This window comes from Dendrobium catenatum, unplaced genomic scaffold, assembly GCF_001605985.2.
Source record: "Dendrobium catenatum unplaced genomic scaffold, ASM160598v2 fragScaff_scaffold_1456, whole genome shotgun sequence".
In the NCBI taxonomy this organism is placed as follows: domain Eukaryota; kingdom Viridiplantae; phylum Streptophyta; class Magnoliopsida; order Asparagales; family Orchidaceae; genus Dendrobium; species Dendrobium catenatum.
In genome coordinates, this window is record NW_021319918.1 from 355019 (window position 1) to 379045 (window position 24027).

The 24027-nt window shown below is 35.2% G+C and overlaps 1 protein-coding gene across 6 annotated transcripts in view; it reads right to left on the reverse strand.

The window, feature by feature from the left end:
- LOC110096031 (structural maintenance of chromosomes protein 6B) overlaps positions 1–24027 on the reverse strand; it is a 98389-nt gene that overhangs the window by 60637 nt on the left and 13725 nt on the right. For 5 of the 6 annotated variants that reach the window (XM_028700134.1, XM_028700133.1, XM_020821785.2 and 2 more), the window contains 5 exons: positions 20990–21045; positions 12512–12598; positions 11986–12306; positions 10347–10466; positions 127–261 (listed from right to left, as the gene is read on the reverse strand). In XM_028700134.1, the coding sequence (XP_028555967.1) occupies positions 127–261; positions 10347–10466; positions 11986–12306; positions 12512–12598; positions 20990–21045 (719 nt within the window). The remainder of the gene's footprint in view (positions 1–126; positions 262–10346; positions 10467–11985; positions 12307–12511; positions 12599–20989; positions 21046–24027) is intronic. The other variant, XM_028700135.1, reaches the window with a different exon arrangement.

A 24027-nucleotide genomic window follows, 5' to 3' on the forward strand; every position in this document is an offset into this window, starting at 1 on the left:
AGCAGACCAACGCAAAAATCAACTAATAAAAAGGAGATCTATGTACAAATTTCCAAGTAGTAAAGAATGCAAAAAGCTTTGAAACGAACTCAATTTTTCACACAAATGGATTAAAAATTGAGACACCTGTGTAACTTTCATATGTTGCTCCTGAGTATCATGAAGTTGCTGCTCCAGCAATCTTACACGTTTCCTCATTTCAGATATCAAAGAATCACCTCGAGAATACTCTGCTTCAAGCTCAGCTCTCTCCTTCTTAGCCTACATAAGGAAAGAACCTGGATGAATAAAAATTCATAGTTCAAAAAATTGCTATTTATATTTTACTAATTATAATATTTGAAGAAGTAAAAACAAACCAGGTTTCATCTGTTACAGCAAAAGTTCAATGTGCTTCAAAACATAGCTCTTAAAAGATCATTGAATTTAGGGCATGAAGATAAATATGCAGGAATCCGCTTACAATTAACAACTATTATCTCTGGAACATCTCTGTGAAGCATCAAAAAGTTATAATTGGGCCAAAGGCACTACAAAACTATCACAAGAAGAAACATGCTTTTGATATGATTCTATGTCACCAATCAATAGATCAACATGCTTATTCTTCTATTAAGTACTTCGCTTGCATCATCTGTCAAAGCATTATGTGGGCTATGAAAGATACCATACCCCATACTCATGTGAATAGGCAAGAAGTACTTTGGAGGTAGATTACATAGTAATTAAACAATGCATAGAGATTCCACACTCGTGTGACTTTGTTATTTTGATTTGAAGGTTCCTCACAGGAAAACACTTATGTGGTCAATTATCTCCCTCGTTAAGAAATGAAATTTTAATTAAGGTTAGTCACAAGTTTCATGTTAAATTTTTTGCAACAATGGCTTTTGCTCGACTCAACCTGCTGTATTAATTGAATTCAAGGTTATTACTCCTTATAGTTCAACTGAGATTTTTTTATATGTTTAAGAAGTAGGGAATGAAAGCTTAATCAAGAGTAGATCCAATTTTTTATTAAGTGGAGGCAGCGGACCCAACCTAATCAAAGTACTCCATCAACTTCTTCATTCAAGGTGACGTCAAAGACATGAACGGTCAATTCTAGTCCAACTCAAGCTAATGCAAGATTTTGTGCCTCCTATCTAATGCATCAAGTGAAACTAAACGCTTAAATCCATGCTATTGGGAATAAATTAAGCTTTGATCATAACTGTAATATAATGGCAGCATTGCAATTAGTTAATCAGACAGACAAAGAGCACGTGCCACATCATAACAGACAGATATTTTAAAATACATTTTGCTTAATTGCGTTAATATGGCTGTTTTGTAAACTAAAGTCAGTTTTGAATTAAGCATCTTCAACTAAAAGCAGAGGACTTTTACTTTAAGCACAAAGAAACAATTTTATGTTTTTATGTTTTTATATAATTTATGTGCTTTATTATAAATCTAATAATTTTGTTAATATTTTTACATTTTGTTGGGAGCAAAGGCTAATAAAGGTTAGAAATTAGGCTTCTTCCGGATTAGTCATTTTTTGGTTGGGACACCTTCGTGGCGACAGTATTTATGTATCGGATCCGAACATCTAAAGATAAGCTATCTTTAGTTGGCAGGAGGATGAGTAGGTATGGCAAATATTCCTTCTAATTGGATTCATATTATCAATGTGTCCATCATCGGGGAAAAGACAAATATTCATATTCAGGGCAATTAGATTGTCTAATCATCAGCTCCTTAAACGTTCAAGATAATTCCTCGATCTAACCTATAGGAGCTTCTTCTTTTTTTCAAAGGGACTTCAATTTAACAATTTGACCGATATATTATTAAATGAGTGCCTAATACTTAGACCATCTTTTGGCTTGTTGAGTGAGGAGAATATATGAGACTCAATCAAGTTTGGGCGTATTGCATTCAACCATTGAACCATATGGTCAAGCATATAGTCCTGGTATCACTCCACAATAATTAGTTGAAGCTTTGCAAATTTAAAATTTCCTTTCCAATTTATTGAAGGTAACAAGCTGATGAAGTTAGAGCTTAATAGACCCTGGTCCCAAAAGTCCTAAAATATATGATTATTTAGTAATGGCTTTGGCTATTTTAGCAAAGACTGGTATTTGTAGAATTGTAAGCAGTTATAGGTGCAAAATTTTATAGTTGATGAATTGGTATTCCTTTTGATTATGATGATGCATATTTTGCACCTATAATTGAAAAGGGGTGATGTATAAATTATATTAAACTTATTGGTTTAATGGAATTAGAGGTATATTTTAGTTACCATTAAACATTTGCTAGGATAAGATCCCACTTAGGATTTGGGATTGTGGGCTCCGAAAATTCGGCCCCGGCCTGACAGAAGGATCCTTGTCGGCAACCATGGGTTGCTTCGTCCAAGGGGACCTTGTAGACCGGGGATGAATGTTTGTCTAAGGGGACAAATTTGAATCCACTTTAGCTGACAGAGGGCTTTGTGCCCTATCGATCATATCCTATTGATTCATATCTCAAGGATTTGATGTCAATAAGGAGCGTATTTGGCTCTGGCCATAACCGAGATATCGTGGTGCCATTTGGCGGCGAAACCACGCGGTTCAGAGGGCCCTATAACGTTCTTACTGCTGCAGTACTCCATTTGGCGCGAAACTGTCGGTTAGAGGACACGCTACCCACGTCCTTACTGGCAAAGAGTTGTTTGAGAATGGATCCTAGTGATATTCGACTAGGCATTTGTGCTCTTTGTGGAGCTAGAGTTTATTGAATTTGTCACCCCGACAAACTGTTGCGGAGGGTGGATGGATTTTGCTTTAAGTTTTTGATGGATTTATTTCAATTTTTAAATATTTTTTGGATTTTAAACTTTGGAGTTTCTTGGATTTTTGGGTGGAGCTTTGGATTTTTGGATTTTGGCATTGTGGGTGGAGTTTGAAAATATTTGGGAACCCCTCCGGTTGAGATCTGCATTCAACACGGCCATCATCGGGGTGTTTGGGGTCATTCCCTTTATGGATTGAACCTTGTCAACTCTATCGGGCTGTCGACAGAGGATCGGGTTTCGTAGGCTTTATGCCCTTTGATAGTGAATTCTCGTTGTTGTAAGCCTTGAAGGCCTAATTATGAATGTATTAAGACAAATATGACGGTCGCTACAACCGTATATTTGTTTGTTGGTTCGAACCCTGTCGACTTCTATTGACCCGTATAGAAGGATCGATTTCGATCCTGAATTCACTTGTCAATCCGCGCAGCATCCCTAGACGTCACGTGTGTACCAATAACACGCTCGTCGGGGCCATGCGGTTGAGAATATATTTCCCCCTTTAGTGTACCTATGTGTATACAATTTATAGTGCACGTGCAGGCATTGTTTAAAATTGCGCAATATGAGGCTCGCCTTGACGCCCTCTTTTGCGCAATTCCAGTAAAAAACGCCTCGATACTTACGCCTCGAGTTTTTGTTATGAGGCTTGCGCCTCAACTTGTTGAGGCCGTCTGCCTCACTGGCATGAGGTTTACGCCTCATGCTATATATATTTAAACTTACATAATACTTGAAGTAAATGCCGCGACATTGGACTCTATAGGAGAGGAGGAAGGGGAGAGAATAGTTCACCATAAGGATGATTCAAATGAAGAACCCCTTAGTGATGATAGTGCTGATGACTTATGAGTTTCTTATGTGATATGTCATTGCTATTGTATTGAATAAAAAATGGATTTGGGAAAGGAGATTTTGAGTTGAACTATATTTCATGTTGTTCTTATTATTGAGATATTTTCATTTTCCTTCATATCTTATGCTTTTTATGTTTATATATTCATAATTAAGTATATAAAATTTTTTCATTTTAATGTTTAGCAATCTTCGTATTTGAGGCTTTACGCCTCAAAACGCCTTGAGGCTTACGCCTCGCCCAGAATGAAAAACGCCTCAATACCCGAATGCATTTAAAACATGTTGCGTGCAGGGGTATTTTGAAACGTTGTAACCCTTCTGTCCTGCATACGAATTTTTGAAGATCCGGGGGTATTTTGAGTTGTGTACGCTTTCTGTCTGCTTGTTGATTGCAGATCCGGTGGCGTGACGTTGTAAGTTGTGTCCGCCTTTGTCTGCTTGTATGAGTGTTGCAGATCCGGTGGCGTGAAAGTAGCAGCTTCTGAATCAGTTTTTGTTGCTTTGTACAGGTAGACTGTCGTGCACTATGTTGATTTTTGTAAGGGTCATAGTGCACTAACTAATCTCCTGCCTTAGATCGTAGGAGCTTGTATTTATACATGAATTCGTTCTTTGCTTGTAGATACACTTTACATACATGAAAAGCTTCCCAACAGTTGCAGGAATTTGGATTCATCGTAGCCTTATATCTTTGCTCGCAGAGAACATGTGTACTTGTATCAAATAGGGGATTTGTTGCACTTACTACATAATCACTAATATTAACCACAAATAATTTCGTCGATCATCATAGTTCACAGGGAATAGTTGTGTTTGTCTACACAGTGAGCCACCTCAATTGTAGTGATATCACACTTAATTGCATACCCTTGAGTGTATCTGTCCTCCATTGGATGGTTGTTAGTTGTAGAGATGCCACAATATCTGCTAAAACAGTTTAATAGGTGCTTTGCATATGAAAGAGATTTCCTATGTTGACTTGTAGGAGCTCGCATCTATCATTTATTTCTCCCAACATATTGATTGTGAGCACATTTATGCAATTATACGCATGCTATCACCATAGCTTACTGAGATTTGATACATTTGCTTTGCCTCTCATATGCTTTGTGTTGTTTGGATTCAACTCTTTTGATCGTAGGGAATCAATGCTTTTGATTGATGTTATTTATGAGGTGGTTTTGACATTCACTGCATCTCGTCTGTTGTCACCTTTGACTAAATTCTATATGAAAGAGACCTCTCTTCATCTGTTTGTAAATGCCATTACTTGTATGTGATGAGTCTCCTATTTGTTTCAACTTACCATAATGCATTCATCACTAATCAACATTGAAGTTCCATTTAGCGATAAGCCTCATTGCTTGTAAGGCTCGATACGTCAACTACATTTGGGTCTTATTTTTGTAACAAATAGGCATGATTGTTTGTATGTAGATTGATTTGATTGAACAAATTCGAGATAATTCCACCTCAGCATTCCTTGTTTATATACTCTCTTGAAGACTTAATCTTTCTTCACTTACTTATCTTGATTTCATCATTGTTATGATATATGACTTTCACTTCCAAACATTAGACTTTAGTTTGGGTTAAGTCTAAATCATTAATTCAAAACCCAGTTCTGACTTGAGCTTAAAACAAGCCAAAATGAGTTCTCTTCACTGTCAAAAGTTGGCAAGTTCTTGCTTGTATCAATGTTCAATGTCCCAAACATGGTCATGTTCATTATTGAACTTGAGTCCAAACTATTCATGTCATATCAATTTTAAGTGCAATTTTGTTCAAATCCCTATCCAAACTTGAGTCCAGATTTGTTGTTCAAATCAAGTCTTTGTCTTAAGTTCAAATGGCAGGCTCCAATTTTTTTCCACAAGTTCTTTATTGGTCCAGCATTTTGTGTGAGTCTCTTGTCATCATGTTGAAGTCCACATTAAGCTCAAGTAATTCCTTGATAATTTCTCCAAGTCTTTTATGTCACTTGTAAGTTATATCAAGTTAGAGTCGGATTCAAGTTTGAGTTCTTGTTCATCTCAGAGTTCTAGTCAAAATACAGTTTAGCTTAAGAAGAGCCTCTCCCCTTTATTCGAGTCCCTGCTATTCTTGCAAGTTCAAGTTCTTTATCATTTGCACATTTTTTATTGGATTCAAGTTTATTTAAGTCACTTAGATATCGTTCAAAGGTCCAAGTACAAGTCCTTCATCGTTCTTGCATGTAATCCGAGTGCAATCAAGTCCAGGTCCCAAATTGTTCTCTTGAGTTCAAATGCAGCATTGCGTTCACCGAAATTTCGGCACCTCCGCGTCTCCCCCGTTAGGGGAAAACTACGGAAACTGGGCCTTTCCCACCACGCTAAGAAAAGCGTGTATGGTAGGTGCCTCCTTTGAGGACACCCGCCGGTGATTTTCGATCCCCCACCTCCCACCACGCTAAGAAAAGCGTGTATGGGTATTTTTGAAAATATTTTGCAAGAACAGCAGTTATTTCCCCGCAAGCGGGTACTTATGGGTATCCCAACTTCGTCGTGCGCATCGCACCGGGATCCCTTCCCACCACGCTAAGAAAAGCGTGTATATGCGGGGTTTCCAAGGCGATACGAACTTCATAGAAGGAATTTGGGTGATTACCCGCTTCGTCGCAAGCGTCGGGACGCACTCCCTCCCACCACGCTAAGAAAAGCGTGTATAGGTGGTCGTTTTGTCTCGCCGCATGCATCGAAACAAGTTCTCAGAGTTTTAGGGTTCTGCGCGGGGTTGATGACGGCGGTGTGAGGATCGAGGTCGGAGCACTTAATTTATAATTAGTGATAATTAACTATAATTAGTTGTATTTGATTTACAACTAGTTATATTTAATTTAGAACTAATCATAAATTAATTGGATTTAATTTATAATTAACTAAAAAGTAATTATAATTAATTACATTAAATATATAATTAATTATATTTACATTAAGATTAATTATAAATTAGTTGAATTTAACTCATAATTAATTATAAATTAAATACAATTAGTTATATTTTGTTCATAACTAATTATACTTTAATTTAAAATTAATTATACAACAACAACAACAACAACAACATCAAGCCTTTATCCCATTATTTTCATTTTAAAATTAATTATAGATTAACTAAAATTAATTTGGGATTAAATATAAATCAATTATAATTAATCTCAAACAATAATAATAATAATCATAAAAATAAAATAAAAAAAGACAACAAAATAAACCTCTCTCTCACTCTCTGGTTCGGCCAAGGATGGGGCAAAGAAGCGCGTGAACGAGATAGAGGAGAGGGATGGAGATCGGGCTGGAGTTCGGCGTGGAGAGGAGGTATGAGGACTTCTTTCTTCCTCTCTCTCTCTCTCTCTCTCTCTCTCTCTCTCTCTCTCTCTGCGGCTTGGGGTCGACACAGTGACGGGAAAGGAGGGAGGAGGTCGGAGCTGTGGTCGGGAGCAGAGAGGGATCGGGGGGCTTGGTCGCAGGAGAGGAGATCGGGCGTGAGGTTGAGAGGCGTCGGCAGTGAGAGCTTCGACAGGGTTCGTGCGAGAGGAGCTCCGAACAGGAGTTCGGTTGGAGGTTGACGTCGGGTTTGTTGTGTGGAGTCGAACAGAGGAGAGGGTGGTCGGGATTTAGTCGGAGCAGTGGTCGATCGCTGGTGTGGAGGTAGCGACGGGAGCCAGCAGCAAACTGAAGAGCCAACCATTTGGTTTTATAGAAGCATAGAAGGCGAGGATCGAGGCTCTGCGAACAGGAATCCCGAAACGGCGCCGAATGTGCAGCGATTCAACGAGATTTCGGGCAGATTTTACGGGACTCATTCGACGAGACGAGGTATCTGAGCAGGATTTACGGGACTTTGACAAAGCCAACAGTGATACGAGGTTTTTCCGGGATTTCTGGCGGGATTCGCGTGAGCTACTCGACAGATTTTGCGGATCCGTCGTGTGTAAGGTATTTTTTAGTCGTTGTTTTCTTTGGTTCCTTTGAGTATTATTCAGAGGTCAACAGGGATTGACTTGATGGAGGTAAGATTTTGGTGGCTTGTTAAAGATTTAATATTAACTTACTTAAGAGGTGGTTTACAGGAAGACAGCAAGGATAAAACCATAATTAAATTATAGTCACAATGCAAACAAGGATTGGCATGCAATTTGAGGCAAGGGCATCGATATTATCTTAAGATTGTGTTTTCAATTTAGGTCAAATGGGATTTAGTAGAGTCAACGAGAGGTATTCCATGAAACTAATTGCATCATCTGACCAATCACGACTAATTGAATCGATCTATATCCTTAATGATCTAATTAGTTCAACTAAACAAGAATCAATAAAATTATTTAGGTTGTTAATAGTTTAGACTTTAATCTTGTCAACCTTGTACATAGAGAGCTATAGAATTTGAACAAAAAAACATGCATACTTTATAATGATTTCATTCACTTATAAAATTTTGAGCCCATTTTAAGGGGGCACTTGGGCATATAAATATTTTTTCCTAAGCAGGAAAAATAAAAAAGTGCATTTACCTGTGCTAATAGTGGGCTTGGGGTGAACAAAATTACTTCATAAATTTCTATAATTTTCTAAATTGGAAATGGTGCTAAGGGCCATTTGGTCATTTTGGCATTAAAGTTATTCAATTCAGGCTAATTGGAGTCCTAATGTCTTGGTATTTGATAAGTAAACCCTTCCAATAAAATTTCATATTTTAGAATATTTATCGAATATTTTGTGAACAATTTTGCTTAAAATATATTTTGGTAATTTTAATAAATAAATAAAAAAACATTTTCAAAAAGATAGGGTTGAAATTCCTTCCTACAACCAATAAGCGAAAAATCTAGTCAAATTTCACGAATTTTTGGAGGCCCTTGAAGTAGCAAGTGAATTTTCAAGGGACATTTTCTTCATTTTAGAAAGGGAAGTCATGTAATGTTGCAAGCGGCAGTAATTTAATAGTGCATAGGGCCTTCATGAGTCATTTGGAGTGGAATTTGACTTTATAAATCAATTTTGTGATATTTAACCATCACTTTGACTCATTTGACAATCAAATCAACATTAAGCAAGTGGTATGGATTAAAGGTCACCATCCAAGTGGTCCCAAAGTCAGGAAATGAAAACAAGGGATGTAAAGGTCAGGGTTTAGGACCTAGCAAAGCTGTGAAAAGCTTGCCGAAAGCTAAGTTGCATGTAGTATGGCTGTTATGCAGTTAATTATGGAGTAATAACGACATTAAATGTAAGAAATGACCAAGGTTTACACAATTGTGTGGGTGGGTATTGAGGCGTTCTCTGTCTGTGAGGCGAGGCGTAAGCCTCAAAATACAAAAATTGTGTAAAGTCTTGAAGAATAAAAGTGATTTTTTTTATAATAGCAAAAAATATATATTAAAGGATAACATAAGAAATAAATTGGCATACATATAAAACAAAAAAAACACAAAAAAGTAAAGTGACAAGTGAAAATTATGTGAATAATAATTGAAATTCAATCCAAACAACACTATAGCAAAACAACATAAAATTATGATGATAATCTGTTGCATGTAAATGACGATGAAGCCTTAGCTCCCACCGTTCATCAATAGCAACGATTAAAAAGGCGGAAGAGGCGTACGCACTGAGACGCGACTCAAGGCGAAGCGAAGCATTTGCACGTTGAGGCTTACGCCTCGTTGGATTCGGCGGAGCGTGCGCTTATTTCGCAAATCTTCAAATTCATAGTTGACATAATATTTTGTTATTTTTTGTCATTATTTATAATTTTAAATTAATTTATTTTAATCGTTTTGATTCTTACGCCTCGATCCGCCTCAAGGCTTACGCCTCGCCTCATTTAGAAAAAACGCCTCGATTCCCGATTTCGCCTTTTAAAACCTTGATCAATAGTATCTCAATTTTTTCTATAGCTACACTCGTCACCTCCTAAGTTGTGGGCAATCAACTCATGTGCTTCATCCATAACATTGCATATGAAACTCATCACAGACTTTTTTCTCAGCATCTAACATCCTCAGGACCTCAAGCTGATCCAAATTAACTGGGAATAAGCTAGAATATCTAGGTTGGCTAAAATTAAATGGCGACACAAGGGTTGATTGAGGCTAGGGCTGACCAAGAAGATCAGGCCAAACAAGGCTGATGAGAATCAGCTGGGGTTAATTTGTAGAAATTTTTGGGTTGCTGAAGTTGTGAATCAACCTATCACTTATTTTAAAAATCTTGTCATGTTATTGCCAGCCAACCACTCATAAGGCCAAATAGATGGAAACCCCCATTAAGGATACCGGTAAGTTCAGGCTCATCGCTATCACAGTCGCATCACCTTTAGATGTGATAAAAGCAAAAGGGAAAGAAAAAAAGGGGCACTAACAACAATGACAATTTAAAGGCAAGTAGAAAGCAAGTTAAACACAAGCTGAATCAAAACAAAAAATAGGCTCAATATTTTTGCATTCGACAGCTTAGCTATTCATTGAGATCATAAATAGACCGTGCATTCATTACGACTAGTTAAAGTTAGATTTGTGCTTCATTGAAAGTGCATATCACCTGCAACAAACAGACAACAAGTGCTCGTAACAAGAATAATCATCTATGAATTTCATTGGGACAAGGAATAAATGGGTTGAAAGTGAGCAAAATACCAATAAAAGATTGTTCTGCAATCCATCCTTCATCCTTCTAACATCAGAGGTCTTCTCCATTAAAGATTTGATTTGGGCCTTTTTATCATCAAGTAATGTCTTCAGTTCATTCAACCTATTCTGAGTATTAAGGGAAAAAATAAAAATCTATGTATTCAAATAAAAACTTGACAATCTATATGGAGCTTACAGCTAATAAGAAATAAAAAAATGTCATATTTTACACAACACACTTCCGTTTTATGAATCTTATACTTCGTTTGGGACGACTTTCTTACTACCTTTTAAAGCAGCTTTTTAGCATAAAAATTTTTTGAACTAAAAATTTTTGTACTGGAAAGTTGCTTCCATCTCAAACAAAGCCTTAATGTTTGGCAATCAATAAGACAATGAAGTTCACAATAGCAGGATGGAGAATGTCAAAATTGATGAAGTAGGACTTGTAGAGATTTTTTTTTTTTTCAGTTTTTTTTTTTTTTTAAGTAGGACTTGTAGAGATGGAAGTGCTAGATGATTATGATAGGGAAAGTTCAGGAACAAAGCTAATAAGAACGATGCACCCCATTCAAAGTTCAGGATGCCAAAAAAAAATCATATTTAAAGAAACACAAATAAGTCAATGAATTAGAATTGATCCTGGGTCCAGTGCTAAGCTAGCATAGTTAGTAAGTAGCAATCCAAAATAACTTGTAGCTAAGAAAGCACGCCACATGTAGATCTTAAGAAAAATGAAAAGAGAAACAAAACATGTTACTTAAGACTTTATCTGTAGTATGACTTTCGTTATTGTAAGGCAAAACGAAAAACTAAACTGAAATTAAAGGTGAAAAATTCAAGTGCAGATCTGACATAAAGCAACATAATAGAATAGAGCTGTAAAAAAATTATTCTAAACAATACGATTCAACGAATAATTTTCATTTCAGCAAAGGGGAAATTTTAAAATTCTTACAGCAAGGATATATCAGCATGAATTAAAAAAAGATGCCTGTGACAAAAACTTGCACATTTTAGAATTTTCTACATGCAAGAATAAAGTAAATATCAATCAGTTTATATAGCCAACATATCTGGTAATGCACTAGTGGCTTCATGGATAAAAAGATACATTTCATACAGCTCGTGCAATTTAATTTTAGAAGAAATATGACCATCAATTACAAAAAGACAATTGAAGGTACAGCCAACAGCACATGGAGCAATAAGTGTAAGTGCAATATCCAACAGGGTAGTAAAGGAAAGATTCTGAAAGTTCAAGCAAGCAGGCATTAAAACGTCAATCCAAATCAAGCATATCAAAGTTTCATAAACATCATAATATATGAAACAAGCTTGCTGAAATTATATTCCAACAAAATCTAAAAAAGATCATCTGCAATTTCAACTTCAATGCTTTTTGCTTACTGAAATATTAAAGTGAAGGCTATTTCAATCTTCTTACTCGTAAGAAAAAAGTTTTTATAAGAGTTAGGGTTGTAAAGGAACAACCTTATCTTTCACAGAAAATAAAAACCAACACAACAGAATATGCAGAATGACTGCTCAATCAGTAAGACTAATGTCAGGTTCTAGCATTAATGCTGCAACCCATCCTAATATAGCGTGAATGAATCAACAATTTAGATGCTAGATTGCTTACTGCTAGTCGGTCAATTCTAGCTTGGCAAGTAGGAACCCGATCTTTAAGTTTTTCAAACTTAACATTTTGATCCGCAATTTGTCTGTCAACATCATACACCCATGACCAAGCCAATTTTTTCTTCAAATTTTGAACCTCCTGCGCAATTTCTTCAACATGTTCCATGTTCTTAATTTTCTCACGCAATTCTTTCACCTCCTCAATAATAGGACGTACTGACAATTCTAATTCAGCAAGAATAGCATCAGCTGCATTCAAGTGGCTTTTAATACCGTCAAGTAGCTCGCTAACTTGCTGAAGAAGTGTGGCCTTGAAGAAAAACTGCAGGAAGTAAAGTATATATGAAATGGGCAGAGAAATAAAAAAATCACAAGTGGGAAACAAGGATGCTAGCAGATGGCATACAAATTCATTGCATAAGCACATGAGCTTGCAGTTTACTTTCAGCTTAAGTAGCAACACTAGCATGAAACAATGAAACTGGGAAACCAACAAAATGATAGATAATTTATCTGAAAAACAATACCTTAAATTTATCCTTGTCATTCCCAGAATGTAAAAACTCCCTGCTTTTATCTTGAGACATTATCACACAAGGATTCTCAACGTCAATCTAAAAAAATTGGAGTCGAACTAGTTAGAAGGAGAGCTTCAAGTATGAATAGACAAACATAACAATCATCTCCAGAAAATAAGAGAAAATAAAAACAAAGCAGGCCCCAAAAACACAATGTTATCAAACAAAACATTGCCCCTCAGAGAATAAAACTTAAACAAAAGAAAAGCTTTCTTTACCAAAAGATGGATGGCATTGCAAAAGTATGAAGAATATGACAAGAAACACAATTAAAAGCCACCATGCAAAACCTGCGGCTTCAGACAAATGACAATGAGCTGCTCAACATATGTAAATACCGGTTCAGCCGGTTCAGCTGAACCAGCCTCTACTTAATGCAGAGGCGTCACGGGAGGGGGATCGCGGTCCAGAAACCGCAAGCTAACCGCCCGCGTGCGTGAACCTTCCTGGACGGTTCGGATCACACCGTCAAGCAAATTTTTACGTTCGAGCGTGAAAAGTAACGACTCCTTGTGAGTCATAACTTCCATTCACTCATTTCTTTTGGAGCAAATAGCGTGAGAAGTGTCAGCCGAGAGTGAGAGGAAGCAGAAAGTAAGTTTCCAAAGTCATTTCTTTGGCATTTTTTTCTTCTGTGATTTAATCCTAAGAAAAGATAAGTTATTTTAAAGAGAGATAAAAGAAGGAATTGAAATAAAAAGTGAAGAAATTTTTGGGGTAAACAAATCAATGGATTTTCATTCCTATCAACAGAAGGAGTAAGTTAATTTAATTGTTCTTTTACATTCACTTATTAATACTTTATTTTCTCTAACTTACGACATAATAATGATTAACAAATAGGAAGGAGAAATTTGGTAGGGAGTGTCTTGATTTAAAGAGAAATAAGAGAGAAGAAGACGTATTGAGGTAATTATAACTGCATGAGATTTTCAATAAATGTTGTAATTATATTACTGAATAACTTAATGTTATCATTAGTAATGATTAATGCAAATTAAAGGAATTTTTGGAACAATGGAGAACTGGTTAACCTAATGTATGAAGGTGACAACTGAAGCTAATAATAGATCTCAAAAGAGAGATTGGAGATTATAGTAAAGGGATTGTCTAAAGAGTCGATGGTTTGAAAAGAGCTGAAGCCAAAATATTCAAAGTGGGTAAATGATGTTATACTATAGATATTTCATGATTCTATTTTATTCATACAGTCTCTTGATAATTTGCATCAATTACAAATGTTTGAAGGTATAGATATTTCATGATTCTATTTTATTCATACAGTTTCCTGATTATTTGCATCAATTACAAATGTTTGAAGGTTATTACATCCAAAAGATTTCATAATAAAAGTTAGTTATTAAACTGAAAGGTAATACTTGTATATATATGTAATATATGAAATATGTGGATAATAGTTAGATACATGGAAAAGAAGAAGAAAGAAAAATTTTGGAATATATATATATATACATTTCTAAAGTTATATAAAAGAAATCATATAATTAAAATAAAACAGATATAAATATAAAAAGGAAAAAGTATATGCATGCAAATTACAGGAGTTCACCCTCGTATGGTACGGGATGGGGAAGCAACGTACCCGTGCACGTTAAATGGAAATGGAAAAGGAAATAGAAATGATTGTACCTTAATTGATACATTTAGATGGTGCTCCTGTACTAATGAAAATGATAATGAATTAAATGTCAAATTTATTAAAGAAATGCTAAGTGGAAATGGACAAGTTAAATGGAATATGAAATAATTTATGTGAAATTATATAACCTACAGTATATGAAAGAAGATGCATATGTTAATAATGTAAGAAAGTTGAAGAAAGATGTATGTTTATTTTATATGACTATTTTATATGACTAATTGTTGTATATTTAATGATGATTATCCACTGAGTTTATTTTGTAAACTCATTCTATTAAACTAACATTTTCAACTAAGACTCCAGAGAAATAGAAATAGTTGAAAGGGAGGAGTATGTCTATAGAAGATGGCATAGATAAAAATAGGTAACTTATGATTGATGTAAATATTTAGATTGAAAAATGGTATCAGTAGTTTAAAAAAAAAAAAATAATAATAGTGGCTCTTCAATTATATTGAGAAGCTGAATGTTAAATTGTTTATGAATTGAATGAAGTGTTACACTTGTCCGACTTTTCGTTCCTGCCTCGTTAATTGGAGTATACGGGCCGAGTTGTGACAACATAGCAAGTCTAGATAGAAATTTTATGGAACAGCTAATTTTTATGTGCACCTACAAGCAGCAGAGCAAGGCGCACAAAAGAACACTAAGATGCAGTCCTTCAATTCAATCATTCCCTAGAGGGATGGTACCATTTGTCTGCCATACTCAACAGATATAAGTTCGAAAAAAATATCATCATATCATTAGCTTTATCCCAGCTATTTAGAATTGGCTTTAAGTGATAGTGAAATGGAGACTATGAAAACGTTTTATGGCAGGGATAGGGAAGCCAAGAGAGAAGAAAAGCATACAATAAATAAATAACAAAGAAAAGAATCAACAATAAAAACTTCAAACACTAAAAGAAGTTGTCAGCATTTTTTCCTCGGGGATGGGACTCTCTTAGCACAACATTTTCAACCACCTATTTACCCCAATGTAAATTTGTATATTTAAGAGATATCAGAGATCCTCCGGTGAAAAAGTAGTGCATTTATGAGGATCTACTTGTTCTTAGGAGGACTGACATGTTCGAAAATGACAAATCTAGACCAATACAAATCGAAAGCCTTCTCAAAAAATGATATACTTCAAATGCATCCCTCATACATGTCATAAGGTGTTGAATGATCACACTACCCATGTTTATGATTATTAGACACTAGGGCAGTTTGACTTCAAGTAGGACTTAAGTCGGTTTTAATAAATTCTGTAAATCCTAATTTAATAAATCTTGAGATAGTTGAATCCTGAAAATAGTTTGGCATGATAGAGATTAAATCTAGTTAAATCTTGGTGAAATATTTGGCTACTTCAAGATTTGAGTCTGTTAAATTAAATAAGAATTTTAAAATAATTAAATATTAAACTAATTAACTACTAAAAAAAGTATTTAACCTCTAATCTATAACTTCTAAATGAAGAACTAAATATCAATTATTGGCTATATAATAAATTGAATTACTTATTATCCAATCAACTAGTTATCTTTCTCATGTGATTTACTATTACTTTAGCTTATACGGAAAAAAAAAAGATAAGAGAGCAAGAAAAGCTAATAGGAGCGAAAACAGAGTTATGAGAGGAGAGGATGGCATTTTATCATTGACTGTCTATTTCTATAATTTCTCTTCTCTTTAGTCTTTGTCTATGCTCTTCCTATAGCCCTAAGCCTATTTAGGGTTTGATTTTCCTCATCACCATTTCTTCGTTGCAACTTCGACTTCAGCTACTTTGCATGAAGTAGATTTTTGAAAGAGTCGCTCAATGAAAATTCAGTCTCCATTGATGATATTGTTGTTCCTGTTGATTGGAACAATAGGAGCATGAAATCAAGATTTAACTTGCCATGAGATTAGAGTAGACCTTTCTTTTCATTTGGCAATATTTAACTCAAAGCTTGCTTAAATCTTGTATCAAAACAACCCTAAGCTTCTTCGATTTGTATTCATTAGAATTGTTATTAACTTGAGTCGTATGTGCGGATAGTCCGCTTTCCATGAAATTATAAATAGAGTTGGAGGATTATTGACATCAAAACCACTTCATAAGAGTGACAAGCCTAAATAACACCGATAAGAGGAAATCAAATATACAATTCCACATAGAATAAGGGTTGGTTTGGGACTACTACGAAATTTTGTAAAGGGGTTGTAAAGTTATTGTAGGAAAGTAACCTTTTTGAAAACTATGGATATTATAAATAGTCTTTTTTGCAGAAGTCGGACAACTGTTTTCTTACAGCTACCATTTGCGGAAGTCGGACAACTATTTTCTTACGACTACCATACATTAACAAATATGTTGTAAGAAGTAGCTTCCCACCACAAAAATTCAAGGGAAGTAGCAAAAAAGTAAAAAAAACAATAACAAAGCAGTGAGAAACCTGTCTCAAACAGATCTAAATTCTAAACTCCCCACAAACCTACATATAAAATGTAATTTCTCAATTTCCATTCATCATAGCAATATGTATAAATATTTTTCAATTTAATATCTGCCATGTAGGCATACACATCAACAATGCACAACAATTTATAAAATCTCAAAACTATAGGGATTCAATTTGGAGATTATGCCATTACTCAAGATAATATATAGACATAAGTAAGCATGACAAAATGTTGTAATATAGGTCATATAAAATACTTTTAACCTCAAAAATTATGGTTGAACAAGACATTTTGATGCAAATGATAAAGTTAAGCATTAGCCTCAAACAACTAGACGTACCCTCGCCCACAACCTCCAAACAGCCCATTGATTTCTATAATTTTAAGTTTTAACAATAAATACCATAAGGAAGGATTGAGCAATATATTATTTCTTTTAGACTTTTGTGCTTCTTTTAAACACACAGAGTGAGAAATTACTGGCATTCAATGAGTTATTCCCTGTGTTGCGAGTAAGTCCCCACCAAATTCAGGTAAACCTGCCTTCACTTCCTCCATAATATATATTCACTTTATTCCAACCAAAAAAGTAATAAGGAAGGATTGAGCAATATATTATTTCTTTTAGACTTTTGTGCTTCTTTGAAACACATAGAGTGAGAAATTACTGGCATTCAATGAGTGATTCCCTGTGTTGCGAGTAAGTCCCCACCAAATTCAGGTAAACCTGCCTTCACTTCCTCCATAATATATATTCACTTTATTCCAACCAAAAAAGTAATCAATCTCCCATCTCCAGACAACTTCAATGTGGCTATAGCATCATTTGTCTTCCATGGTGGAGATAGTAGTGCAACCTGCTATTTTATGGATGTATTTGTATTATGTGTGTGTGGGGTGGAGCCATAGGGGTGTAAACGAGTCAAGTCGAGTCGAGTATTAGATTTATCGAGCTCAGCTCGTTAGTCAAATTGTCGGCTCATCCATCTATAAAAGAGCTCGAGTAGGCTCGCGAGCCTTCGGCGACTTCTGCGGTTCAGTCATCTTCCTCGTGTGGTCCAATCTTCTAGTCTTCAGTCCGGTCATCTTCCGTCTGCCTCAAGCCCAACGCCGCGCTGTTGACATCATGAAGCGGGAAGCCGAGAAGATGAAACGGTGGTGGAAGCTATAGCTAACATTTAATGTTTACATCCTTTAGTCTTTTCCAACGTGAAAAGCTGTAGTTTTTTTTTTTCACAGAACTTAAAGTCTTTTATATTTTGGGAACATAACCTACAACTCATATGAATAGCTTTTTGTTTTGGGAATATAACCTACAACTTTTTTTGAAGGTGAATCATTTAATATGAGCCTTTCCGTGCCTCGTTTGAGTTATGGCGAGAATATAAAAAATCCAGTTTTTTAATATTATTTTTTTATTGAACCGGCTCGACGAGCTCGTGAGCCGAGTCTAGCTATGCTCGAACACAAGCTTGTATAATATACAAGCTCGTTTATAAGCTCGAACGCGACTCGTGAGCTCGATAAGCTCGGCTAGCAAGCCTATAAATGAGTGGAGCTCGACTCAGCTTGTGAGTGGCTCGGCTCACTTACACCCCTAGGTGAGGAATTTCTATAAGGTTCCGTCCGGACATAACTTTGTGTCTTTACTCAAATAAAATCGTGACACCTGTATTGTACATGTGGATATTCTTTTATATTTCTTATTTAAAATTTTTTCCCCAGCTCGACTGACTCGACCCAAAACAAATCCTGTTCAAATTTTAGAGCTGAGCATTGGCGCTCTTTTTTTAATACCGCGAAAACATCATATTTTTTAGGATTTTAGTTAAAAAAACATTTCATAGCTACTGAGAAAGAAAAATGAGAGTAAACCGATGAAGATGAAGACTGTTATGGAGGAGGACAAGACGATGAAGATGAAGCTGTTCTGGAGGAGGACAAGACGATGAAGATGAAGACTGCTCTAGAAATGGGGAATAATAGTTTGATCTAGATAAAGGAAAATTCGATAAGATGAAGATTGGTTAGGAGGAGGAGAAGTCGATGAAGATGAAGACTGTTTTGGAGAAAAAGTCAATGAAGAAATGAGGAATAATAGTTTCTCTTTTTTTTGTACACTTAGGGAATATGTAATTTTGAAGTATTATTTGTATATTAATAGTTTTTTTCAGTACACTTAGAGGGAAGATGAAGATGCTTTGTTTTATTAATGTTTTTTCTATTGCAGATGACTATTGGAAAAAACACCACCGATAATATAGCACCACATTCTTAAATAAAGTCTGTCATGTACCGCTGCATCTGTTATATTGGCTGTGATATTGAAATTTTGGCGTGCATCAATACATATTTTAATTAAAATAAAAATGTGTTATGTAAAACTGCATTCATTTATGTGATGTTTTGTTTATTTCGATATCGGTACCAATGCTCGAAAACTGATGGGATCTAATATCTAAAAACCAAGAAGGAGAACACAAGGGACAAATGGAACAAAACTCAACCCAAAAAAGTTAATAAACCACCGGCAAAGAAACAAACTAAAGAAAGAAACATAAAAAAAGACTTAGAAAAGACAAAATTATAAAAACACTACCCTCAGAACAACATTAAAGATCACCTCGCATGTATCAATATAATTAGGAAAATTAGGTGCTCTGAAGAACATTCAAACCAGAGGCAATCTTGATCCAACAACCGTCGGCGCTCCTCGGCAAATACCAACAAATCGGCCAACAACACCACTCACACTTTATATAGGGAAGAAAGATACAATGGCAAGGTACTTGTGGAGAGAAGAAGTAGATAGAAGACTAGAAGACGAAATAGGTGGGAAAAAAAATAGCTCTCAAGCAAAGAAGAGAAAACCCTCAGGTTTAGAAGCAATTTCAGATTCAACAAGATCTCCAAACAGTAGAAATTAGCCCCCTAAAAATAGGAAAAAAAGAAAGCCAAACAGCCCCAAAAGGTTCCACCCATGAGAAAATCACCAAGAAAGAGGCACGGCCAGCCCAGGAACCAAGCAACCATAACACCAATAGCCAACCCCCCCCCCACCCCCCCCCCCAAGCAGGAAACCGAAGCAACCCCAATTCAGCCGAGATAATTAATACACCAAGCAGCCAAAGAAAGGGGAAAATGGGCCAAGCCCAACAAGAGAAATTCAGCCCACCAATAAATGCCCAAATATCCAAAGAAAGCTAGCAAACCAAAAGAGAGAAATGTTCAAAGAGCACCAAACACTAAACATGTTTATAAGTTGCCTTCCATCATAGGGTAAACAAAAATAAAACATAAAATTCCAAATTACATAAGACCAAAATAAAATTTAAAAACATTCGAATCATAAAACATATGCAGATAGATATTAAATGCATCAGTAACGCTCAGTACTGCTCGATACCGCTCGGTACTGCTCGATAAGCAATAATCAATAACTATGTATTTCTTTATCGGATTTCTTACATCTGAATCAATATGACTGGTACAAAGCGATACCGAACATAATTTTTCACTTAATATCAATTCATTGTTTATACCGATGAACTCTCAATACAAATGCTCGGTACTGCTCGATATCAAAGCTCGCTATCGCTCGGTACTGGTCGGTAACTCTTTGCAGCGCTCGGTACCGAAACTCGGTACCGTAACTCGGTACTGGTCGGTACCTCTCCGTCAGGAGGCGCTGCCCCCCTCAAAACCCCCAATATATTCACTAAATGAACAAAAAAAAAACTATCATTCATACAACATGTTCTTCTTTCAACTTCAACTATTCCTCTTCCTCCTCCTGGATGTTTGCAAAGCGTAATCTTCATCGACTTTTCCTCCTCCAAACAAGTCGTCATCTTCATCGTCTTTCCTCGTTTCTTTTTTCTCAGCAACTACGAAAATATATTTTAAACAGAAATCCTAAAAATTATGGAAGTTTCGCTCTATTTCATTTTTAAAAAGAGAGTCAATTTGAAACCCTAAATTTGAAATTGAATATTTTGGGCCAAGTCGGTCGGGTTGGCATGAAAAAAAACAAAAAAAAATGAAATATAAATTAATATCCATGTGTACAGGCCAAATGTTGTGATTTTATTGGCCTCCAAACGTAGAGCTACGTTTAGTGTCCAAACCTGAAAAAAATTCCCAGGTGGGGGCATATAAGTGCATTGTTTAGCATGAGGTATCATTATTGTATTGCTATATTATGAAGGTTATGTGAAATTAAAGACTATATATGTGAAATTAAAGACTATATAAATCAACATACAAGCATTAAGAATTTAACTGAAAATTTAGCAAACAGAAAATTCAAAGGAGCAAAAAAATACTCACATTAAAATAATCTATAAGCTCATCAAGCTCCTTAGACCGCTGAGCAACCTTTTTTCCTTTTAAACATAATCAAGAATATAAGTAACCAATCAAAGCCACTAATAAATTATGTAGTATTGGTACTAGAGGTAATTACTGAAGATGGTAAATGTTTACTCTCATTTTCATCAACAGATAGCAAAATAGAATAAAAAGACAGCTAATATTGTAATCGCAACTGAACATCAGATAACAGTTATTCAGGAACATGATTTCACCTAGCACAAGAATTTCACTAAAATAGATGTAACATAAACATAACAATGGGCACCTCACTAAGAAAAATTATTTAACTCATTACCACTCGATACAGAAACAAGGAAAGCAATGATCATTTAATTTATTAAGAAACTTTAACTCTTGTTTCTTCTCGTTTAGTGTTTTTTTTTTTATTCTCGTGTTCTTATATCCAACTCCTCATTGATATTATTGAGAAGGGTATACAGCCTTGCATTAAAACAAACAAAAAAAACCAGATTATCAATCCACGTATATCCTTTTACTGGGTACAACAGCTCATAGTGTTTAAGGTCCTGCTTTCACTTGTAAGACGTAACTAATATCATAATGGATAACTACATCACATAATTGATTAGCAAAGATAACGGAGGGAAGCAATGACAAAAAACTTCTCAATACACTCACTAAAAAAAATGAACTTATATTTTAAGGTAATGGTTAAAGAAACACTTAAATATTAGAATATATAACTAGATGAAAATGTTTTTTTAAATAAGCAATAAAACACCTACAAAATCGGTTATTTTAAATTTCAAGCATGAGAAACACACACTGTTATTTGAATGAACTCCCCAAACTATAACATAGCTTAGTAATTTACACACTCAAGCATTGAAGCATCAGCCGCAGCTGCAAACTGTGCAATAGCTCAGTTTTTTTATCTTAAGATAAATTGTAATTGAGTCCCTAATTCCATCATTAAAGTTTCCCAACAGGACGCATATGGTCCAAAAAAATCACAAACGTCAGTTTTCTTATGGCTGTTTTTCTTCTTCACAAACCTATATCAACACCCCAGACACCTTTGAGAAATCCTCCACCAACCCAAACCACTTCAAAGTTACAGCTCAAACCTTCTCACTGTTCCCATTTTAAAGGGCCCAATCAGACAACCTCCCACACTTCCTTGCCAAGGACTATGTGTCAAACCATCAACTTGAAGCCCGAGTCGCTTCATAGGGAAATTTAGAATTTACCACGGATGACTAGTTTGTATCTCTAAAAAATTTCGAACGTGCTCATTGTGTTGTAGTTTATGTTTCTCATTTTTTTCCACAAAGTCGTGAAAAAACCAAATCTAAAAAAAGCTCTCTTCTTTCGGCTAGTAAAATATTCTATTTAGTATTTAATTTTTCCTCCTTGTCTATGCCTATGTTACACCAATATGGATATGGTGACACGGATATGACATGATACAGATACGGGACACGTCAATTCTTAAAAATACAGGATATTGGTACGGCGCGGCACGACATTATAGTTTATAAATCATACATAAAAATTAAGAAAGCAATCAAAGCATAATTTTTGAAATTACAAAAAAAAAAATGAAAGCAACATCATTTGTAGCCTTGTAGCTTATAATATCAAAATAAAAGTAAACATTAAATGTCTAGTACAACAACAAAAGCATAAACATAAATTGTCTAGCACATGAAATTTCAACTATTCAATAGAAGGAAAGATATGATTAGCTTCTTCGATGGTTTGTCTTTGAACTTCTATATCATCTTCATTCAATATCATAGCTTATAATTCAGGCTCATCAAGTGAAAGATTAGCAATATCTAATATTCTCCTATCATCAAAAGACTCAAATCCATCTCGGAAATGAGAGAACCTCGCTCGCAGCCGCAAAAGTAAATACGACGCGCCTTTTTTTGGATTGTTTTTTTTTTCGACGGATACGCATGTCCGTTTGAAATTAAATAGTATTTTAATTTGATACGACTTTGTCGTATCCAACATGTATCGGTGCCGTATCAGAGGTGTATTTGTGTATCGGTGTATCGGATACAGTACGCCTTCATACATAGGTGTATCGGTGCAACATAGGTAATCCATCAGTTCCTATAAAATAATGCAGACCTCAATGCCTATCCCAAAAATCAACTTGATAGAATGTGACATCAATAACAAAAAACATAAGCAACATCGCACAAGACCAATTCAAGAAGTCGCACCTACAATGAAGTCATTCAAATCATCATTTGTCACACTAAATAGGACTCAGTCATGCATCCAAATAACAAAAAAGGCCATGTCACAAAATTCGCTGCACAAGAACAAGTCAGAAATACACTTATGAGTGAGGCTAGGATAAAAAATTGACATGTGCGAATAAAAAATTTATTAGGGAGAATTAACACACATGTAATTTTCTTTAAAAATTAATAATAATAATAAAATTAATAATAAAAATGAGAATTAAAATTTATTTCATATAATTAAATATTTACATTCAATAATAGATAAAAACAAATAATAAATCTATTCATAATATATTAAATAAATATTACCATAATTATTCTTTTATTTTTTAATTCTACTTATTTTTTTAGCAAAATAATGAGCATCGCTCTGATTTTCTCACATCCCATTTCCCTACAACATTGGGGGCTACGGAGGCTAGAATGAGTGAGCGGATTGGCAGAGTTCGGGTTTTTAAAGATAGGCTGAGGGAGGTGGAGGGCACATGCGAGCAAGTGCGCAGTTGAGGGCTAATAGACTTCACTAATTAAGAGAACTAGCAAGTAACGAAGGAGAAAGTGAGTGAGAGATGATGCATGAGAGGATAATTGTTAATTTTGAGATTTACTATTATTATTATTATTATTATTTTATAATACATCTCATTACTAATAATTATCCTCTCATGCATCATCTCATTATTCACTCACTCCTTCCTTCACTGCTCGCTAGCTCTATTAAGTAGTCAAGTCTATTAACCCTCAACTGCTCACTTGCTCGCACGTGCC